At 58.6% G+C, this 18,317-nt stretch overlaps 1 protein-coding gene across 1 annotated transcript in view; it reads right to left on the reverse strand.

Moving 5' to 3' along the window:
- Positions 1-18,317, reverse strand: part of BMP7 (bone morphogenetic protein 7) — a 68,994-nt gene that overhangs the window by 17,757 nt on the left and 32,920 nt on the right. The window contains exon 3 of the mRNA XM_037133672.2: positions 2,435-2,583. Within this exon, the coding sequence (XP_036989567.2) occupies positions 2,435-2,583 (149 nt within the window). The remainder of the gene's footprint in view (positions 1-2,434; positions 2,584-18,317) is intronic.

The raw sequence follows: 18,317 nt of genomic DNA on the forward strand, positions 1-18,317 counted from the left end.
CTTTCACAGCTGTGAGCCTGTGGTCTGGGAGATGCTGGGCTCGCTTACTTCTTATCTTGTTCTCAAAAGGTCCCGAAACTCACATGCCTCATTGGTCAGACCGGCCAGTTGGTAAACTCTGCCCTTTCCCTGACCTAGGCAGCCACACCAAACAGCATGCCCAGCACCTAGACAGGCAAATCCCAGGGAGGGGCGCAGGGTCAGGGGTGCAGCGCCCAAGCCTTGCCCTGGCTCTGGGCAGCGTCTTGTGAGCACCAGGCTACACTCCTCATGGCCTCTGATAGGAAAGAAACCAGGCAAAGTCCAGGAGCGATAAACGAAAAGGTTATATAATTCAGCAACACTGTCTAAATCCACTTGGCAAAACCCAGCATTAACCCCAATAAAAAGAAACACTGACAAGCTGGGAAACTATTTGCAGCTTAAGTCTCAAAGGGCCAGATGACTCTAGAATATAAGACAAAGACCAGCCCTGGATGCGAGCAGTGCGCAGAGGACGCCAGCAGGTAGTACACAGGGTGCACCTGAGGAAGGGCTCGGCCTCACACAAGACAGAGAGAAGCAAAGTGAACCCGCAAGGTCCTGTCTGTCATCGGCTGGATTAGCAAGCGCGGAGGAGGGGGAGAACCCGGGCTGACAGAGACGGGAAGCAGGGGCCCTGGTGGGCTGCTGGTGGGGCGCCTACGGAACGACCCCGACGCAGGGCAAATGGACAGTATCTATCAAATCCACCAACAGGGCCACCTGCAGGCATCTGTCCTAGTGCCACTCACTGGAGGGGCAATGACGTGTGCACTGAGGTTTTCTACTGCAGCCCTGCCTGTACGAGCGAGCGAAAGACCAGAAAACAGACAGTCATCCATCCCAGGGGGCCGGGTAAGTCACTCTCGGTAGCAATAGCAACAACAACAATAATAATAGCTCTCATCCAGGGTGAAGATCGGGAGTCCGGTCCTGTTCCCAGCCCCAGATAATTAAAAGCCCCGCCCAGGGACCAGCAGCCTCTCCATTGCCTGGGGGCCGGTTGGAAATGCAGACTCCCGGGCCCCGCCCAGACCTGCTGAATCAGAGTCTGCATTTTAACCAGATGCCCCGTGGCGGCCCCGGTGGTGGCAGGGGGTTCCCCATACGTGTTAAGGCACTGTTTTTAAACCCTTCCTGCACTAACTCCTTTAATCTCAGAACAAGCCAAGGGCCCAGGCCCCCACTGCCTGCCTGCTGGAGTAAGTCACACAGCCAGTGAGAGGCAGAGACACGCTCCACACACGTGCAAACACGCACCAGCCTTTAGCGAGCAGGGAAGCTCTTGAATCGCTAAAAAGGACTAACCTTCAAGGTTAAGTTGCCAGATGAAAAATAAAAAAGCAAGGTGAGGACACTATATACACTCTGCCACTACTTGTGGGAGAAAAACAAAAAAGGAAAGCAGAATTTATAGGTAATTGCTGAAATACCCAGAGAACATCTCTGAAGAGATACCCAAACGCGTGAAATCAGCAGTTGCTTCTGGGAGGTGGAACTCGGCAGCTGGGGGAAGGCAGCCTGGGGACGCTATTCACTGAGGCACACATCTGCAACCACTGGGAGCTGTGGGCATGCATTAACCTACTTCACAGTAAGTGTTGTTGTTTTGTTTTGTTTTCCCCCTTAAAACTGGTGCAGGAAGAAGCTACACACCCCACACCAGCCCCACTTAATAAGAAATACACTTTGGGGACGAAATCGGCACAGCCAGGCCCACCCCAGCTCCCACTCACTCGCCCATCTGCCCTTCTTGGAGAAGACGAATGTCCTCTTGGGAAGTGAATGGAGCTGGGGGCTGGGGGGGAGGCAAACAGTGAATTCTCCAAGTATTTGTGACTCAACCACATTTTCGGTTTCTTGGAAGGGGTTTAATGCCCTGCACCAACCAGTGCAGTGGTCCTTAACCAGGGGCAATCGTGAAATGTCTAGAGACATTTTTGGATGTTACAACTGGGAGCGGCTGTTGGCATGGGGTGGGTAGAGGCTAGGGATGCTGTTAAGCATCCTGCAATGCACGGGACAGCCCAGGATGTCCTGTGTCCTGAGGTACAGGAGGCGCATCAGTGTGTCGCAAGCTGTTGTATGCTGGGTGATCACCAGGGGCTCTCGTCAAGTGCAGTTTCTAATGCTGCAGCCCTGGGGTGGGCAAGAGTTGGCACATCGATCACTGCTGCTGTGGGACCACAGAGCCAAGAGGCCTGACTCCACATAGCAGGTGCCTCCCATATAATCACCTCGTGCAGGGGAGCTAGCGGCTGCTCTCAGCTGGGACCAAAAGGCTGGACATTGAGGACCAGCTGGGGAGGGCCAGGGGCAGCCACCCTTGATGGGAACGAGCACAAGCATTGTGGAGACCCTGCATCGGTCCAGGCTGCATCAGAACCAGCAGGGGAGGTGGCTGGGGACTCACCATCCAGGGTCTCCACGGAGAGCTGCAGGCCCAGGTTGTGCCGGGGGTTGACCACCCAGTGGTTGCTGGTGGCCGTGATGTCGAACACCAGCCAGCCCTCCTCCGAGGCCCAGAGGGTGCGGCTGTCCAGCAGGAACAGGTCTGAGTCCCTACAAGAGAGGAGGAGACACAGGCTCTGGGTCCGCAGGTCGTGGCTGCTGGTGATCCAGCCAGATATTGGTGGAGACGAGGACCGTGCAGGGTGGGGAGGCAGGAGGAGGGCTGCTGGTCCCCAGAGTTGGGTGCATCAGACCAAAACCCAGGCATGGAGACCCTCAGTAGCTGTGGTGGGGAAAGGAACTGAGGGAGAGGTGCAAAGAGACACGCATAGGGCACAGAACACGGCTACAAGGCAAGCTTGCCGTTGAAATCTGTGAGCAGGGTGCCAGGAAGACAGAGTCCAGAAAGGCAGGAGTTAGATGACCTCTGTGCTGGATGGCTCAGGGACAGTACTTCACACTTGCTGAGTTACTCGCTGTTTGCCAGGTGACAACTGTCCCAAGTGTCTACACACATTCTCACATTCATTTCTCTCAGTCCCATGTGGGAGGGACACGATCATCTCTGGAGGTCATCAACCCAACACGATCAACCCATGTTGGAGGTTCCAGCACAGACACCCTTCCAGGCTACATAGCCTCTTCCGGAGCCTACCTGGTGTCAGGAGGTGGACCCCTGGACTGATGTCACCGACAGGCAGCCCTGGAATTCTCTCTTCCCCACACGCTGCAGTGGCAAGATGGGTCAGACCCAACTGAGCTTGTAGGGACGGAGGATGGGTAAACAGTTGGATGATAGATGGGCAAGTGGATGGGTGGGTGGATTTGACATTTCTAGATAGAATTCTAGTATATAAAGTGTCATAACATCTCTTTTGTACTTTAAATGATAAGGATTCCAAGTTTCAATATGTTGAGTCTCTTGCTAGTCGATGAAAATAGTTGAGCCCCTACCCTGTGCCAGGCACTGGGGTACGCTGAGGGGCAACTCCGGACCGGTTCCTGCCATCGGCCATCTCTAGCTTACCTGGAGTGACCTAACTTTCCTGGAAATGAGGGCGAATGTTCTCTGCTCACAGGTGAAGCCATCGCGTGTGACAACTTCCACTGAGCACTCACCACGCGCCAGGCCCTGGGTGGAAGTGCCCGGCCAGCCTCGTGTCCTCGAGTCCTTACAGCAGCCACGTAAGGCGGATGTGCTACCTGGGCCTTTGTGTAGACCTCAAAATGGGCCCAGAAAGCAGAGCTGCTGTCCTGGTTCCACTGCTAGGAAGTCGAGGCAGGACTGGAACCCGTCCAGGTCACGTGTAAGCCCAAGTTCAAGACCACACAGGAAGACAGCTCTTCTAGACACGCCCTTTGCTCTGGGGTAGTTGTGACCCACTCAGCCCTCAGCTGGAGCTGAGAAGCAGGTGCTTCTTCAGATGAGACTCATGTCTCCCACTGTCCTTGTCCCCTGCTCTTTCTTCTGAAATGATGGCCAAACATCCCTGCTCACCCACCCCGTGCAGCCTGGAGACCTGCGGGTGTGTGGGGTTGGCCGCATAGCGAGTGTGCCAAGTGCCAAACACACCGGGCCTTTGCCAGGTGCGTCAACGCGCACTCGACTCACGGGAAGCCACCCAGACACTGAATCTGCGGTGTTTGCCTGTGTCTCAAACTCACTTCAATTCAGACCCGCTAAAGTGTAGCAGGACAGGAAGAGGTCACTCGGAGAAGCCAACTCAGGGTGGAGGACCCGGCTCGGAAACAGACAGCAGTCGAGGCCCGTGTGAGGGCGCAGGCTGGCTCATCGCGGTGGTCAGAGGCATGAACTGGAGCAGCATCTCACCCTGTGCATCTCTCCACCCAAAAGTCTGGAGGCGGAGAGTCTACTTGGCCTAGTCAAGTCCGTGCCCAGCCCTTGGCCGCGGAAGGGCAGGACACTCCACAGTGACGGACAGCATCACCAAAGGCACAGGACAGGAACAGGGGGTTATCCCTACCACAGGCTCCCCAAAATCCCCCTCTTTGAGTGATGCTCACCAACTACCATAACCCAATTCAGAAAAAGCTGACTTACACAATGCATTAGATATGGAATGGAATAAAATGAATGAATAGGCCTTCTGATCCTGGACCGGGGAAACGCAGCCACAGTATATAAGACAGTGATTACGTGGTCTCCTAGCCAGCCCGACTGCAGTCCTCTCTTTAATGCAGAAACATGATAAAAGCAAAGGAGTGTTTTCAGAGACACAAGGGATTCTGAAGACCCTAAGTTTGACTTGCGTGTCCAAACTGAGTAACAACAAGGAGATGATCTCCTGTGACCCCCCCCCCTTCCCAGCGGCCTTCCAGAGGCGGCGGCAGCGCTGGATGGAGGGATGGCCTCACAGACTGGCAGTGGACGGGAACTTCCTGCTGGCTTCATCGCCAGTCTGCCGTGATGACTTTCCTGGCCGCAGAGGGCCCCCAAGGTTGTCAAGGAGCCGGTCAGTTGTCCTCAACAATTCGATGAGAGAAGAAACACCACTCCGAACCAAAACAATTTCCCTTCCTGAGTCAGGCTCCGGGGCCCCTGTACAAACACCCACACCACCTGGGTGGTGACTTTGCTGGGAAATTGTTCTTTGTAGGAAAATGTGACCAGCTCTCTGGACAGGCCCTTCTGGGCAGCAGAACAATAAATAGTAACTTACAGAACAGAATTAGGCCTTTGATGAGCAGGGGCCCTGCCAAGCGATACTAAGCGTTCCCTTATTACAGGCCATGACTCCGAGGGCCAGCTGTTTCAGGCCGGTGTTGACTCACCCGCGTGAATCAGCGTGGATGCACCGGCTCGCCTCCTCCGAGCCACAGTCCGCACTTTGTTCCAGCCGGGCTGGGAAGAGCCAAACCTTCCTCTGAAGGCACCGGGACAGGGGAGACTTGTTGAGGTGGGAAGAGCGAGGGGCCAACACAGGCTTTCCTTTTCTATGGAAGCCCCAGGCGAGAGGTGGGCCCACGTGGATGGGACCATGGAGAAGTTGCTCAGCAGCCAAGTCCAGACAGATATAGGTGGGAACGTGGGACTTCCTGGCTGCCGCCCGGAGCATCTTATTGGAACACAGTATTTCTTAGGTCCAGGAACTGAACGAGCCCTTTGTGACATGTGTATTTACCTTGAACACACTGGCCTCCCCGACCCAGCCCAGGGGAGGGCAGAAGAGGTGGGTAAGGCTCAGCTGGGCCCGCTGCTGAAATCCTAGGGGCTTTCCTGGCTCCGGTTCCCTGAAACTCCCCAACAGTGAGAGCACCGCCCCCATTTCACAAATGAGCAGAGTGAAGTTCCCAGGTGAGGCCGTTCGTCCACATTGATAGACCCTATACATGAGCATTTCACTTGAGCACCGAAACCCACCACCTCCTCAGCTCACCCTCTGCCCAAGGGTCGAGAGACACAGGAAGTTGTTGAATCCTGCATGTTCTTATCACGACATTGCATGAGGCAGAGGAAATTCTAGAGGGGATGAGCTCTAGGTGGTGGGGAACAGAGGAGGCGGGTAGGTCAATCCAGCTGCACGCTGAGCCTCAGTTTCCTCCTCTGTGAGGTGAGGATAATGCCACCTTCTCCAGCAACCTGTGTGAGCCAAGTGAGGACCAGCCGGGGACAGACTGTCAGGGCTCCCTGGGGCTTCTCCGCAGCTCCGACCCGTCACGCAGGGGTCGGCGTGTGTTCCCGGAGAGACTGCAGGAAAGTCTGGGGACACCCCACTCATTACGTGACTTCCAAAGGCCCACAAGTCAACAGACTGTGTACCCATTCGAAGGATGGTCATGTGACCCCAAAACTCACCAGAGGAGTGTAGCCACACGTTCACAGTGGCAGCTTTTCTGCAACTCCGACCGCTGACGATTCCCGCTGCCGGACCCATATGCAGCTCTACCATAAATCGGCCCAGTCTGCGCCACCTCTGAAGTCTGGGCTGACCGTTCCACTTGCTATGACCGGTCGAGCCCGTGGAGGGGGGGGCCCGCCACGTCCAAGGCTAGAAAAGGAAGAGGCTCGGCACTTCTCTCTGGGAAGCTGGCCACTGGGTGAAGAGATCTGACCACTGCTGCAGGAAGGGCAAGGGAGCTGAAGCCGTGCAGGTGGCAGGTCTGCGAGAGACACCGAGCCAGCCCTGGCATCAGTGAGGGACCACCTGGGGCGCTCCAGGCCCCCGCCCCCACTGAGCACCCAACTTCATTGGGGACGCAGCAGCCACTGCAGAGTAGAACCACCCAGAAGGAAGACTCAGAAGGTTCACTTCCTCCTTCCCAAAAGTGGGTTCCCCCAAGGCTCTGCTCTCTGTGAGGCACCAGAGACCCCAAGGCCATGGTGCTGGGGGGTGTTAATATCTAACCACACACCCGAGGACAGGCTCCTCCTCGCAGGGACACCATGAGGACCGGTGAGGCCTCCCCCACAGGGAGGAGGAGGACCACACACGCCACCGGGGCCGGCGTCCACCCCGTGTCTCTCAGCCCGCCTTCCCCTGGAAAGTGCTACCACTATGGAAAAGTGGGTATTTTAAAATCTCCAACATGGAAAGGTGAAAAGTCGTTTTTCTTCCCCCTCTGGCTCTTTAGAGACTATTTAGAGACCATGGTCTCAGGGGCATGATCCACTCCAGGGGCAGTAAGACCCCTGTGTGGGATGCAGGGTGGGTGTCACCCTCTGGACTGGGGCCTTGGAGAAATGACCGCTCTGCACACACACACACACACACACACACACACACGGCCCCAGGGGATCCAGCCCTGAAACAGTAAAGTGGGGCTGAGAGGGACGTCTGGGGTGCTGCTCTGGACCCAGGGGCCCTCCAGGCAGGAGCCGGAGCCAGGGCACCCATGGGCTCCAGCTGGGCCACCCAGTGTTCCTGCCTCAGCACCAGGTGCTGCCCCCCGCCCCACCTCATCGGAGAGAACTTCAGACGCTGTGGTGGGCAGAATAACGACCCCTGCCCCGAGATTCCGCATCCTAATCCCAGAGCTTGTGACCCTCGTGCTTTCAGTGGCAAAAGGACTTAGCAGATGTAGGATTTCTGAGACGGGAGATGGCCCGGGACAACCCACATGGGCCCCAAGTCATCGCACGGGTCCTTATACGCGAAACAGGGGGACAGGAGGGTCAGAGAAGGGCCTGTGAGGACAGAAGCAGCGGTCAGAGTGACGACTCTGCTGCAGGGGTGGGGGCGGGGGGCAGTAGCCAAGGCAGCTGTGGCAGATGGAAGGGCGGAGGGGACAGACCCCCCCCCAGGGGGCTGTAGGGAGAACGCAGTCCTGGGACACCCTGACCCTGGTCCGAGAAGATCCATCAGGACTTCTGACCTCCAGAATTGTAAGACAGTCCCCTCGGGTTCCCTGAAACTGCTGAGTGTCTGGTCATTTGTCCCAGCAGTGAGAGGGGATGAATGGAGTTGAATTCCTGAAATCCCTGGAGGGCCTCTTGTGTCTTGGGCTTTCTGCTGGAGCCGGGGACTGTGGCCACCAGAGACGGAGCCCTGGTCCAGTGGCTGTGGGTGCATCACGCAGTGAGGTTCGCTGAGGCCTGATTAGGGGCAGGATGGAGAGGGATGAGTGCCCCGGGCCAGCAGAGGGAGGAAAGGACTGGACGTCGGGGGTGAGGGTGTTCAGGGAGAACATGCCTCGGGAGGGGGTCTCCTGAGGGAGGGCACCGGGATGAGCAGGGCTGGGGCAGCCAGGAGGGCAGGAAGGGCGTTCCGGCAGAGCGGACGGGCTGTGCGGCGTGATGGGCGCGGCCGACGGGGAATGTGGGGGGTGGGGGCTTGGTGGCTGGAGCCTGCAAGGCCTCGGTAAGGTTCTGTCCCTAAGAGAACTGGGGGGCTGGGGAGAGCACTGGGCAGCGGTTAGGACCTTCCCCTTCCCCCAGGGGACTGGCCACCACTCAGGGTCAGGAGCTGACTCTCCCTCACCCTGCTCTGCCCACCACCCTCACCCTGCGGCTCTCTGGAGAAACCTCACGGCTGGATGTTTTCAAGCAGCTCTGCTGTCAGCCTGCAACACGCTGGTCAGAAGGCAGAGAGCGGGGACAGAGCGGCGGAGAAGCCAGAGCTTCCCCGGCTACCATGATGTCATGGAGGAGGGCAGGCTTGTTGCTGCTACGGGTGAGTCAGGCCGGGGAGCCAGCTCCGCGCACCTGGAGCCAGACCAGCCTGCGAACACCAGCCCTGCAGGGAAGCCAGGCTGGGAAGGAGATCAAAGGAGCCTGGGAGGAAGTCGGGCGTGGCAGCCGCGAGGCCCCGGGTCCAGGCAGTGCCCCTCCTGAACCCCAGGCTGGGGAGGACCTGGCCGTGGCCCCAGCACCCCACCTCGGGCTGCAGGGAGTGCCCTGGCCTTGTTAGTACCCCGTCACCACACGGTCCCTGGCGTCCCCAGGGCGGGAAGATGAAGTCAGGGAGGTCCAAAGCTTTTTTTAAACGCACTTTAAGACTGCATATCCAGGAAGACTAAAATTAAGTCGTTGGGGAGAAAGGTGGAAAAATACACAAAGACGCATGGAATCGTCCTCCCACGAGTCGGCAGCCACGGCTTCCCTGCCCGGTGACCCTCTGTCTGCCTGTCTCTCTCCCTCCTTTCTCCCACCCCCGCACCTGGGCATTCGCAGAAGGTCAAGTACACTCCTGTCCTGACTCCGGGAAGCCCATGCGGTCAAGGTCAGAAAGCGAGTCAGCAGCCATCCAGGTCCGGGTTTCAGTTTCCCGTCTGCAAGGGAGGATGTGACATTTTATCAAGGTCTTGAAAAGCACCTCTTCTTCAAAGGACAAACAGGAGAAGAAACTGACACCATCAAAAATCCAAAACGCTCTGTGTTTCGCCCTGGCTGGTGTGGCTCAGTGGGATGAGCTCCAGCCTGCAAACCAAAAAGTCACCGGTTCGATTTCCAGTCAAGGCATGTGCCTGGGTTGCAGGCCAGGTCCCCCTTTGAGAGGCAACCGATTAATGTTTCTCTCCCTCCCTTCCCCTCTCTCTAAAAAATCTTTGTAAAAAAGATCTCTGCATTTAAGTAGGGCTGGGAAGCACCACATGATCTCTGCTCCGGAGAAATTCCACAGCGCACGCTCGCTCCTTGAAGGCTCTGAGAAGTCCTGTGGCAAAGAAATGTCCACTCAAGCCACGGCGTGTGAAGAGGGTCTTGAACTCGTGCGTCCACAGGGAGAGGGAGGCGAAGCGCAGCCGGAGGTGGACGGTGCTCCCCCATCGGGGTGTCCCGACCCGCAGGAGAACACAGCCCGGGGGTGTGAGCGGAGCACAAGAGCCTCTCTGTGAGGAGGTCCCCAGGGTGGTCCTCGGTCCCACTTCGGGTGGTTGGGAATGGAGGCGTTAGAACGAGGCTCTGAGGCCCCCAGGAGTCACAGTGCAACCCCAGGGGAGTGACCCTGGGCCAGCCCACCTCCGTCCTCAAGGTCCTTTTCTTTGTCTAGTGGACGGGATGCTGCAGAGCACAGGGCCCGGCCTGGGGCTCTGGGAAGGAGCGAACCCCAAGCGTCAGCCTGGACCTTCTCCCACTGAACTGAAGCCGCCCGGGCCCTAAGGAGCTCACAACCGGGCCAGGCGACCCTCCTTCAGGACACGCCTGGCTCCGTGCCACGGAGAGAGAGCTCGAGGAAGCCCAGGGCACCCAGGAGGGGCTGTTTCTGCTCCGCTCCGTCCAGGGGAGAGCGAGGTTCCTGCAGGTGCTCCTGGGGTGGAGGGGGAGCAGCCTCCTCCCGCTCCATGTGCCCCGCCCCCAGCAGCCGGCTCAGGCTTTCGGACCTTCACATCTGAACAGGTAACTGCCCTGCTTTAACCCTCAATGAGCTCTTAGGATAAAAAGCCCCAGTGCCCTACAGTCTTCCATAACACGTAACTGAAGGTCTGAAGTGGGGAACTTTCGGGAGAGGAAGGAGGCGCTACTTTAACTCCAGGGGGGCACCCTCCCTCCAAGGCCCTGGGGAGCCCATCCCCCCGACACCCTCCCACCCGCCCTCCTCCCACTGCAGCTTCCTTTCGGACCCTCCGCTGCCCAGACTCCAGGCGACCACGGGCCTTTGCACACGCTGGTCCCGCTACCTGGAACACTGTTCCTCACCCTTTTCCCTCCGTCACACTGTACGTCCCTCAGCTCCCCAGGGACGCTCCCACCGATGCCCTGATGGGCGAATCCTCGTTGGCCGCTTTCTGAGACCCTCCCTTCTAGCATTCAGGCTGGTGTTTGAATGGACTTCCACGGTTCTCCTGGGTGTCCTCTTTTCCCACGAGACTTTAAGCCCCTCCTGGGCAGGAACCAGTCCTACTTTGCTCGTAGCCCAATGCCTAGCAAACAGCAAGCGCAGTGGGTCTCAAGTTTATGGTGAGGGACGCGCTGGTGTCCTCAGAGCATTCTGACCGGCCGAGGGGGTTTCCTGGCGTCACTATTTGTAGTTTGTCTTAGCGAAAGAGGAAGAATGAATGTTTTTCCAGTGCCCGCAGGTGGCTCCAATTCCCTGGAACCTCAGCCGGCTGCCCCACTCTGTGCCCACGGGTCACAGACACCGGTCAGCATGCGCCCCACCTTCCACTGGCCTGCTTGTGTAATCAGGGGTTTGCCACACTACCCCCGGTTCACGTTGGTTATTCTCGTGCCGCCCCAGCCTCAGGGTCAGCTCCTCAGCCGTCGGTGTCAGGAGGAGCCCAGAGGATGCTGACAGCAGGGAGCCACGGCTGGGAACGAAGCCAAGGGAACGAAGCCAACCTCAGATTTCCTTTTGAACGTGACTCTTGCCCCCTGCTTCCTTACAAGTCCCAGGGTTGGGTCCCAGAGCTTCTCTCTTCCTATTCCAACCTCGTGAGCGATGAGCAGTGAATCACCCTGGGGGTGGCAGTGCTCAGAGACAGGTCTGCGGTGACATGTAAAGACCCCCGGGGCCCCCCTGGGAAAACCGGGCCTTGTGGGGAGCGCCACGGAGCTGCTGAGGCGGCTCTGGAAACCCCACGCTGCCGGGCAGCTGCGTGCGGCTGGCACAGCGGAGGTGGGCGGGCGAGGCGCCAGGGACCCAGACGCATCTCGGAGACTTCCCCTGGTCGCCCCACTTCCTCCTGCCTCCAGCTCCGGCCCAAAATAGAACGAGGTAAATGCAGCCTCTTCACGCACATTCAAGAACAAACAAACCAACACAAACACAGTTATCAGGCCTGGGTCATTTTTCCTACCATTTTTTTTTTAAAGAACCACAGGCTGTTTTAAGATCCCCAAACCAGAGGCAGAAAAGGGAAGGGCAGACGGCAGACGAGGGAGAAAGAAAATGAACTTAACAGGGGCATTTGCAGACAGAAGCATGTGTCTCGATGACCAGATTCAAGGTTTCCGAAAGCCAAGGACAGTTCAGAAGGACTGGATTCGGACGCAGAGGGGTGTCTGACTCATCCTGACCGTGGCTCCACAGACAGAAGAGTGGCGGAGAGGGACAGGAGAGGCGGGGGCCACGGCCCCTCGGTCAGCGTGCCAGGTGCCACGCTTCCTCCCACCACTGACCGGCCTCGGTCCTTCCAGGTGGACACTCATTTTCCATCGTCCTCTGGGGACGCCCCCCAGGCACAGATTCTGAGTCTAGGGCTTGAATTTGAGCAGTTTGTCTGAGAGGTGACCCCGAGAGATGCCAGGAGGAAGGCCAGGATGGAAAAAAGACAGGAGGGGACACTGTGGGCATTGAGACTCAGCCCAATGCAGGGATTCCTGGGCCACAGGCCTCACCTGTCGAGTCCTCCCCTAGGGACTCAAGGCCCATGAACACATAATAAACAGCCCAGGAGGGTCCCCATTTCCTCTCTTGCAATGACGATGGGTTTCTCAAGGGACTCCTCTAACTCAGTCTCACGTGCCAAACGGACTCTCAAACCACCAGGTGTCCCTCTCACCCCCCTGAACTGTGGGCCCAACCCCAGGAACGAAGGGTGAGCCCAAATCCGCCACCCGCGGCGTCGAGGGAAGAAAGAAGCCTTCTGCAGACACAAGTGAGAGTCCCTGAGGAAGAGCTAGTTCTCACTCTGCAAGCCCTACCGTACCAGCCCGTGGGGCCTAGGGAAGCCTGGGAACAGTGAGGGGCTGGTGCGGAGCGGTGTTTTAGGGGGTGCAGAGCAGCGAGCCACACGGGCAGGAAGAGGCCAGGGCGATGAAGCTGGGGCAGGGTGCGCAGCCTCCCCTGGGGCTTGTCCAGAAGCGCAGCACCCCAGCTCCTTCTACCTGGCTCTCAGGTGCCGGCCCCCACATCACCGGTGGGCATCCGGGGATGGACACCTGTCCCTCCACCCCAGCGGGGCAGGTTGTGTCTCCCAGGGCGCACCTGGCAGCGTCTGGAGACACCCCTGGTCTTCGAAACTGCCCACGTCGTCTTGTGCGTGGAGGCTGGGGATGTGCTCAACCCCCTGCCCTGCTCCCCCAGGATGACCCACGACAGAGAGTAACCCGCCCCAAATGTCAGCAGTGCTGAAGCTGAGAGGCACCTCGGGAGGAGGGAGCCTAAGTCACCCTCCAGGGTCTCCGCGTGGCCTGGCCCCGTCACCTGGCTACCCGCCTTTCCGGACACACTTCCCTGCGCTCTGCCCTTATCAGGAAACATTTCCTAACCATTCACTTTCAGACACAACCCTCCTCTCAGGGTCCACTCCAGGGAGAGCTGACCCGAGGCCAGTGGCCAGCAGGGCAACTGCACTCGGGGAGCAGCGTCTGCCTCCCGCAGTGGTGCAGCTGCAGCTGCGTCCAGGTTTGGCAGAGAGGAGTGCTGCAATCCATTAGCAATGCCTGCCTCGGGTCCCAGATGGGGTGTGATAGCGTGTGCGCTGGAATGCAGGCCAGGTGTCGGCTTTCCTCCCAGCACTCTTGGATGGGCAGAAGGCAGAGCCATGGGTGTTGTGGGGGGGGGGGGGGAAGAAAATAGCTCTGGCAGAGGCTGGCGGTGGGAAGACAAAGGGAGAGCGGGTGTTGGGAAGAACCGTGAGCGGTTACCCAGAGGCCTGCTCCTGCCCTGAACTTGAGATGACCAAGCACTTCCTTCCCTGGGGTGGACTCCTGTAAAGCATTATCTTCTGGGGAGCCTGCATTCCCCATCCTCACTGAGTTCATATTTGAGCAGGCACTTTCCTTCCCAGCCACAGATGACCGCCCATGACCAAATTGAAAAATATTAATTCTCTTTGTCTCCTGCCAAAAAGGCTAAAGCAATTACAGGCCCTGATATGAAACACAGATGTTAATACATTTGGAAAAATAGGCTCCTATAGGCAAGCAGAGGTCCAAGTATGAAGTGCTTTTGGAATTAAAGCCCCAGATCAAGTTATACAGCCAGCCCCCAATACTGACGCCCGTTCTCCCCAAATTCATCCCAGCGCAGGGGACCCAGGGCCTCGGCCCGGGCAACATTCCCCCGGTTTGCAGACGAGAACCGATCCACCCTTGGGTGCCCACTGGCACACAAGCTCTAAATAATATAATTATAATCATCACAGGGAAACAGCCCTAAGATCGAAAAGTATTATAATTACAGGCAATTTTCACTTTTTGGAAATTGGGCTCAGATGCTGGAGAAAGACAGCAAACAAGGCCTTCTCGGGTTTCAGTTCTGGAGGAGAGGACAGCGGGACGGACCGGCCCATGGCGGGAGGTGCTGGGCGGGCGGGAGGCAGGGACCTGCGCTCCTTGGCCGGCAGTGACTCGGCGGACAGGTATCTGCGGCACACGAGCCTATGCCATGCACCAGAAGGTGCTGGGCGCTGGAAGAGCCTTGGTCCTTCTTCCATCCATTCATGCACATGTGTTTTGCAGAGTGCCTACTATGTGCCAGGCTCCAGGGACAAAAGATGCGTCAGCACCGCTGGGACAAGATGAGCAGGTCTTTTGTCTTCTCCGCCCCAGTTTCCATGGGGGGGATAATGCATTTCCCCACTGTTGCCGATTCCCAGGACGCATTAACGGGAGTGAAGACATGTGTCCACCAGCCGAGGGAGGCAAACAAACGGGACTGGAGAAGGTGTAAGCTTCCTCCTCTTGGCCCCTACCATCGTCATCGTCTTGTGCCTCGGTTTCCTTGTCTAAAACGAGGTGGGTGAAGGCGCCCCCTCGGAGGCTGTGCTGGAAGGATTAAAGAGTGTCTGCCACATACTGAGTGCTCACTATCAACGCCTCTGTCATTGTCACTGCTCATGGAGGCAGCCATCTCTTCTCCCAGATCCAGGGAGGTGGAGCCAAAATGAGGGGGCGAAGATCACACAGCGAGTTTAGGAGACAACAGCCAAATCAATTGAGACGTAAAAGGAGCAGCCCTTTCCCACAAGGCAGGCCTGCAAGGGGACCACTTCGTGGGGACACGGGCTCACCGTGAGCTTCGCAGTCGAGTGTTTGGTCCACGAGGAGGGATGGGAGCAGAGCAGACACGGAGGAAGCAGGCCCAGTAAATGTGCTCGGTGCTGCCTCTCCCAGAAAGACATCCGGGCTCCCATCCGCGCGCCATGGGGAGTCCTGGCCCCTCACCAGTGCTGCCTGAGCACTCCTGTGGGGGGAGCAGGGGAGGCATCTCCCACCATTAAAGGGGTGAAGGGACTCATCCAAGGTCCCCCAGATCCTGAAAGGAAGAGAATAGAGCAGCAAGCAAGTCCCCTCTGGGAGCTTTGAAAGTCCTCAGTGCCAAGGTGATTCCAGGACCAATGCATCTGAATTCTAAAGGTGGGGCCCCTACACCCGAAGTTCTACTTATTAACTGGTTTTGAACTTGACCTCCAGTGCGTGGCCTCGGGAGGATCACCTGACCGCTCTGTGCCCCAGTGACCTCATCCACAAAAACAGGGGAAAACAGACTTCTCGAGCCTGTTGGGAGGAATAAGACGGGTGCGTGCCCCTTGCTAAGCACCGGCCTGCTCTGTTGCAAGCTCTCAACAAATCAGATCTGTCACCACTGACTCCCCCCGCACCCCCCATTCTCCCTGCGCAGCCAAGCTTGGGATGGCTTATGAAAGGAAATAAACGGCACAAAGATCAAAAGCCATCAAGCCCCCCCCCCCCGTTGGCCTCAGCCCACAGGACAGGAAGCCAAGGGGCCATTGGCCCCAGATGCCAAGCAGGGCAGGCAGACTGCGCTGTGACCAGAGCTAACTGGACCGGACAGTGTTGCCACTGCTGCCCAAGACCGGTCCCAGGATGCAGGGTTTTCCCAGAGTGGCCCCCAGGACTTGTGACAGGACCCCACTGGGGACCAAGAGACATCCACAGCCCCCAGCCCCTGCTCAAGCTGCTCCAAGCAGGGTCTGGAGTGGGGCCCGAGGACAGGCAGCAGGGAGGCGGGCCTGGGGGCCCCTGACCTGGAGGCTGCTCTCTGGCCCACTCTCCTCTGAACTTCCGGGCCGTTCCAGCGGGGCCCTGCCAGCGGCCGCCCCCTCCTCGCCCGTGAAAAGGCGGCTGGGGAGAAGACCGGGAAACTCCCGAGGAAGCGGCTCCAAACCAGAGCTCACACCCTCACACTGAGGTGTGCTGGCGAGAGACGGAGGCCAGGAGACATGGCACCAGGCACGTAGGCTTTCAGGGGCAGCAAGAAGGCTCCAGAAGCTTCCAGAAGCCTCCAGAACCAAAGCCCGAAGGGCCCTGCACCCTCAGCCAGCCACCTCCCCGTGCTGTTCAGACGGTCAGTCGGGCCTGGACCACACTGGGGCTCAGTCCTCCGTGGGAGAAAAACAGTCATCTTTGGGAGACCAGGCCGAAGGGCACCTGGGGCCCTGTTACGAGCAGGAATCTCTCCCCTTCCATCCCGTGGGCCCAAGACGGCTCACAGAGGAGGGGGAAGAGGGGTCCCAGCCACCTGCCCATGGCCCTGGCCACACAGGAAATCACCTGGGAGCTTTCAAACACACCGGCGCCCAGCCCCACCCCCAGCCTGCGCCAGGCAGGGTGCGGAGAGAGGTCCAGGGGAGGAAACCCGTACAAGAGGGAGGTGCTGGTGCCGAGAACGTGAGCCCAGAATCTGAGACCCGAGCTCCAGTCCCGACTCTGCCCCTGGCTCGCTGTGTGATCTCAGCTGAGTCACTTCCCCTCTCTGAGCAGCGGCTACACCTGTCAGTGGGAGGACAGGTCTCCATAGGGTCACCGACAAGGTGCACAGCCAAGGTGCAGTGTCCAGCACGACAGGTGAGGACGAGCCTGGAGGGGGCAGGCGGTGGGGGGTGCTCTGGAGGGTGACCATGTCCCTCCGCCCAGACATGCCCCCAGGGGTGGGGGTCAGAAAAATTCAGAGTCTTGCTCCCAAGCCCTTCGCTCTGCTTAGCTTGACAGACACAGGCAGGGGTGTGAGGACCTGCCACCCTGGGGCAGCCCTGGGGGACGCTGCAGGGTTGGCAACGCCCTCCCAGTGACACGTCCGGTGTCCCTGAACTTCTCCCCTGTTCCCTTGGACTTAACCCTGAGGCCATGCCCTGGGGGGCACAGAAAGGCCGAAGCTCAGGCACCACCCCAGCCAGCTGAGCCCAAACTGCATTTCGCCCTAATCCCCTGGAGCCACGTGGCTGAGCTGAGTTGGTAAGTGGCAAGGATGTCACCAGAATGGGCTCCCTGGAGGGGACACTACTGAGGAGCTACCTTGGGGGCTGCAGGGAGCTGCCAAGCCAGCTCCTGCCCCTCCCCAGCCCACTGCAGGGACAGCTCCCTCATCCTCACAGTGACTCAGGCTGCCACTGTCCAACCTTGGCCCCGGAGACCACTCTGAGGTCACCCTCCTGGCAGCCAAAGTCCCTGGGACGGACCAAGGGACATTTCTCATCCAGCTGCCCACATTCTCTAGACCTGGGCAGTGACCACCGCCCTGTGAGCGGGCCCTGCTGCCCTGAAGGCCTGTGCCCCCGACCCAGGGGGGGGTCTCATGGAGCACCCACAGCGCCCCCTACAGATGGGGCAGGACAGAGAGGGGGGATGGGAAGTGCAAAGTCTAGTTTCCACAAATGAAACCAGTTGCTAACGAGTGCAACCCCCCACCCCCAAACACCCTCACCTTCAGCTGAAACTCAAGTTTAAGCCAATGGGGACAGACAGACCTATGAGCCCAGCTCCAAGAAGCTGGGCCCCAGCTGGCCAGGTCCTGGGAAAGGAGGGCAAAACTTGGAAGCCTGGCCCCTGGTGCCCCCCGGCGAGGCCACTGGAGCCAAGGGCACAGACCTCAGACCTGCCTCTCAGCCCGCCTTGGCCCGCAGCCCGCCAAGGGCGGTCCCAGCACGCCTTTCCAGCTGTCCGGGGCCATGTTGCAAGCCAGGCCCGAGGGCTGTGGAAGGCCTCCAGCTCGGCTCATTATTGGAATTTAATCTGGATTCCGAGAGATCAAGAGGCCTTGGTGGAAAGTGGCTGTCACAAGGGGAGAGACGCTGAGGCCAACCCCAGCCAGCTGATCCCCGGCACCCCAGGGCTTTCCTGGAGCTCAGGCAGAGGCTCACCAGAGAGCCAGCTGTTGCCGATCTGCACAGCTGGGCGGCCGCAGCAGGCAGGCCACACTGCAGGGCGGCGGGGCAGGGTCCAGGCTCCTCCCTGGGAATCCCATCGGCCAGAGGCCCTTCCACTTAAAGGGCTGAGGAAATGCAGGCAAGGGCACCACCTCCACACAAACCCAGGCTTTCGTCCCCCTGAAGGTTTAGCAGAGACGGGGAAAGCCAGGCCACAGCTCTCCAGGTGCCTAAGAAGGTCTCTGCACTGCTGGGATGGTGGCGGTGATGATGATGGTGGTGATGATGGTGATGGTGGTGATGATGGTGGTGACGACGCCAATGGCAATGACCCTAATATTAGTGTAACTTTACCGAGCAGTTATTATGTTATAAGTATGCTGACCTGCTTTGTC

The sequence above is a fragment of the Artibeus jamaicensis genome, unplaced genomic scaffold (genome assembly GCF_021234435.1).
Source record: "Artibeus jamaicensis isolate MK-2021 breed Jamaican fruit bat unplaced genomic scaffold, CSHL_Jam_final contig_685, whole genome shotgun sequence".
In the NCBI taxonomy this organism is placed as follows: Eukaryota; Metazoa; Chordata; class Mammalia; order Chiroptera; family Phyllostomidae; genus Artibeus; species Artibeus jamaicensis.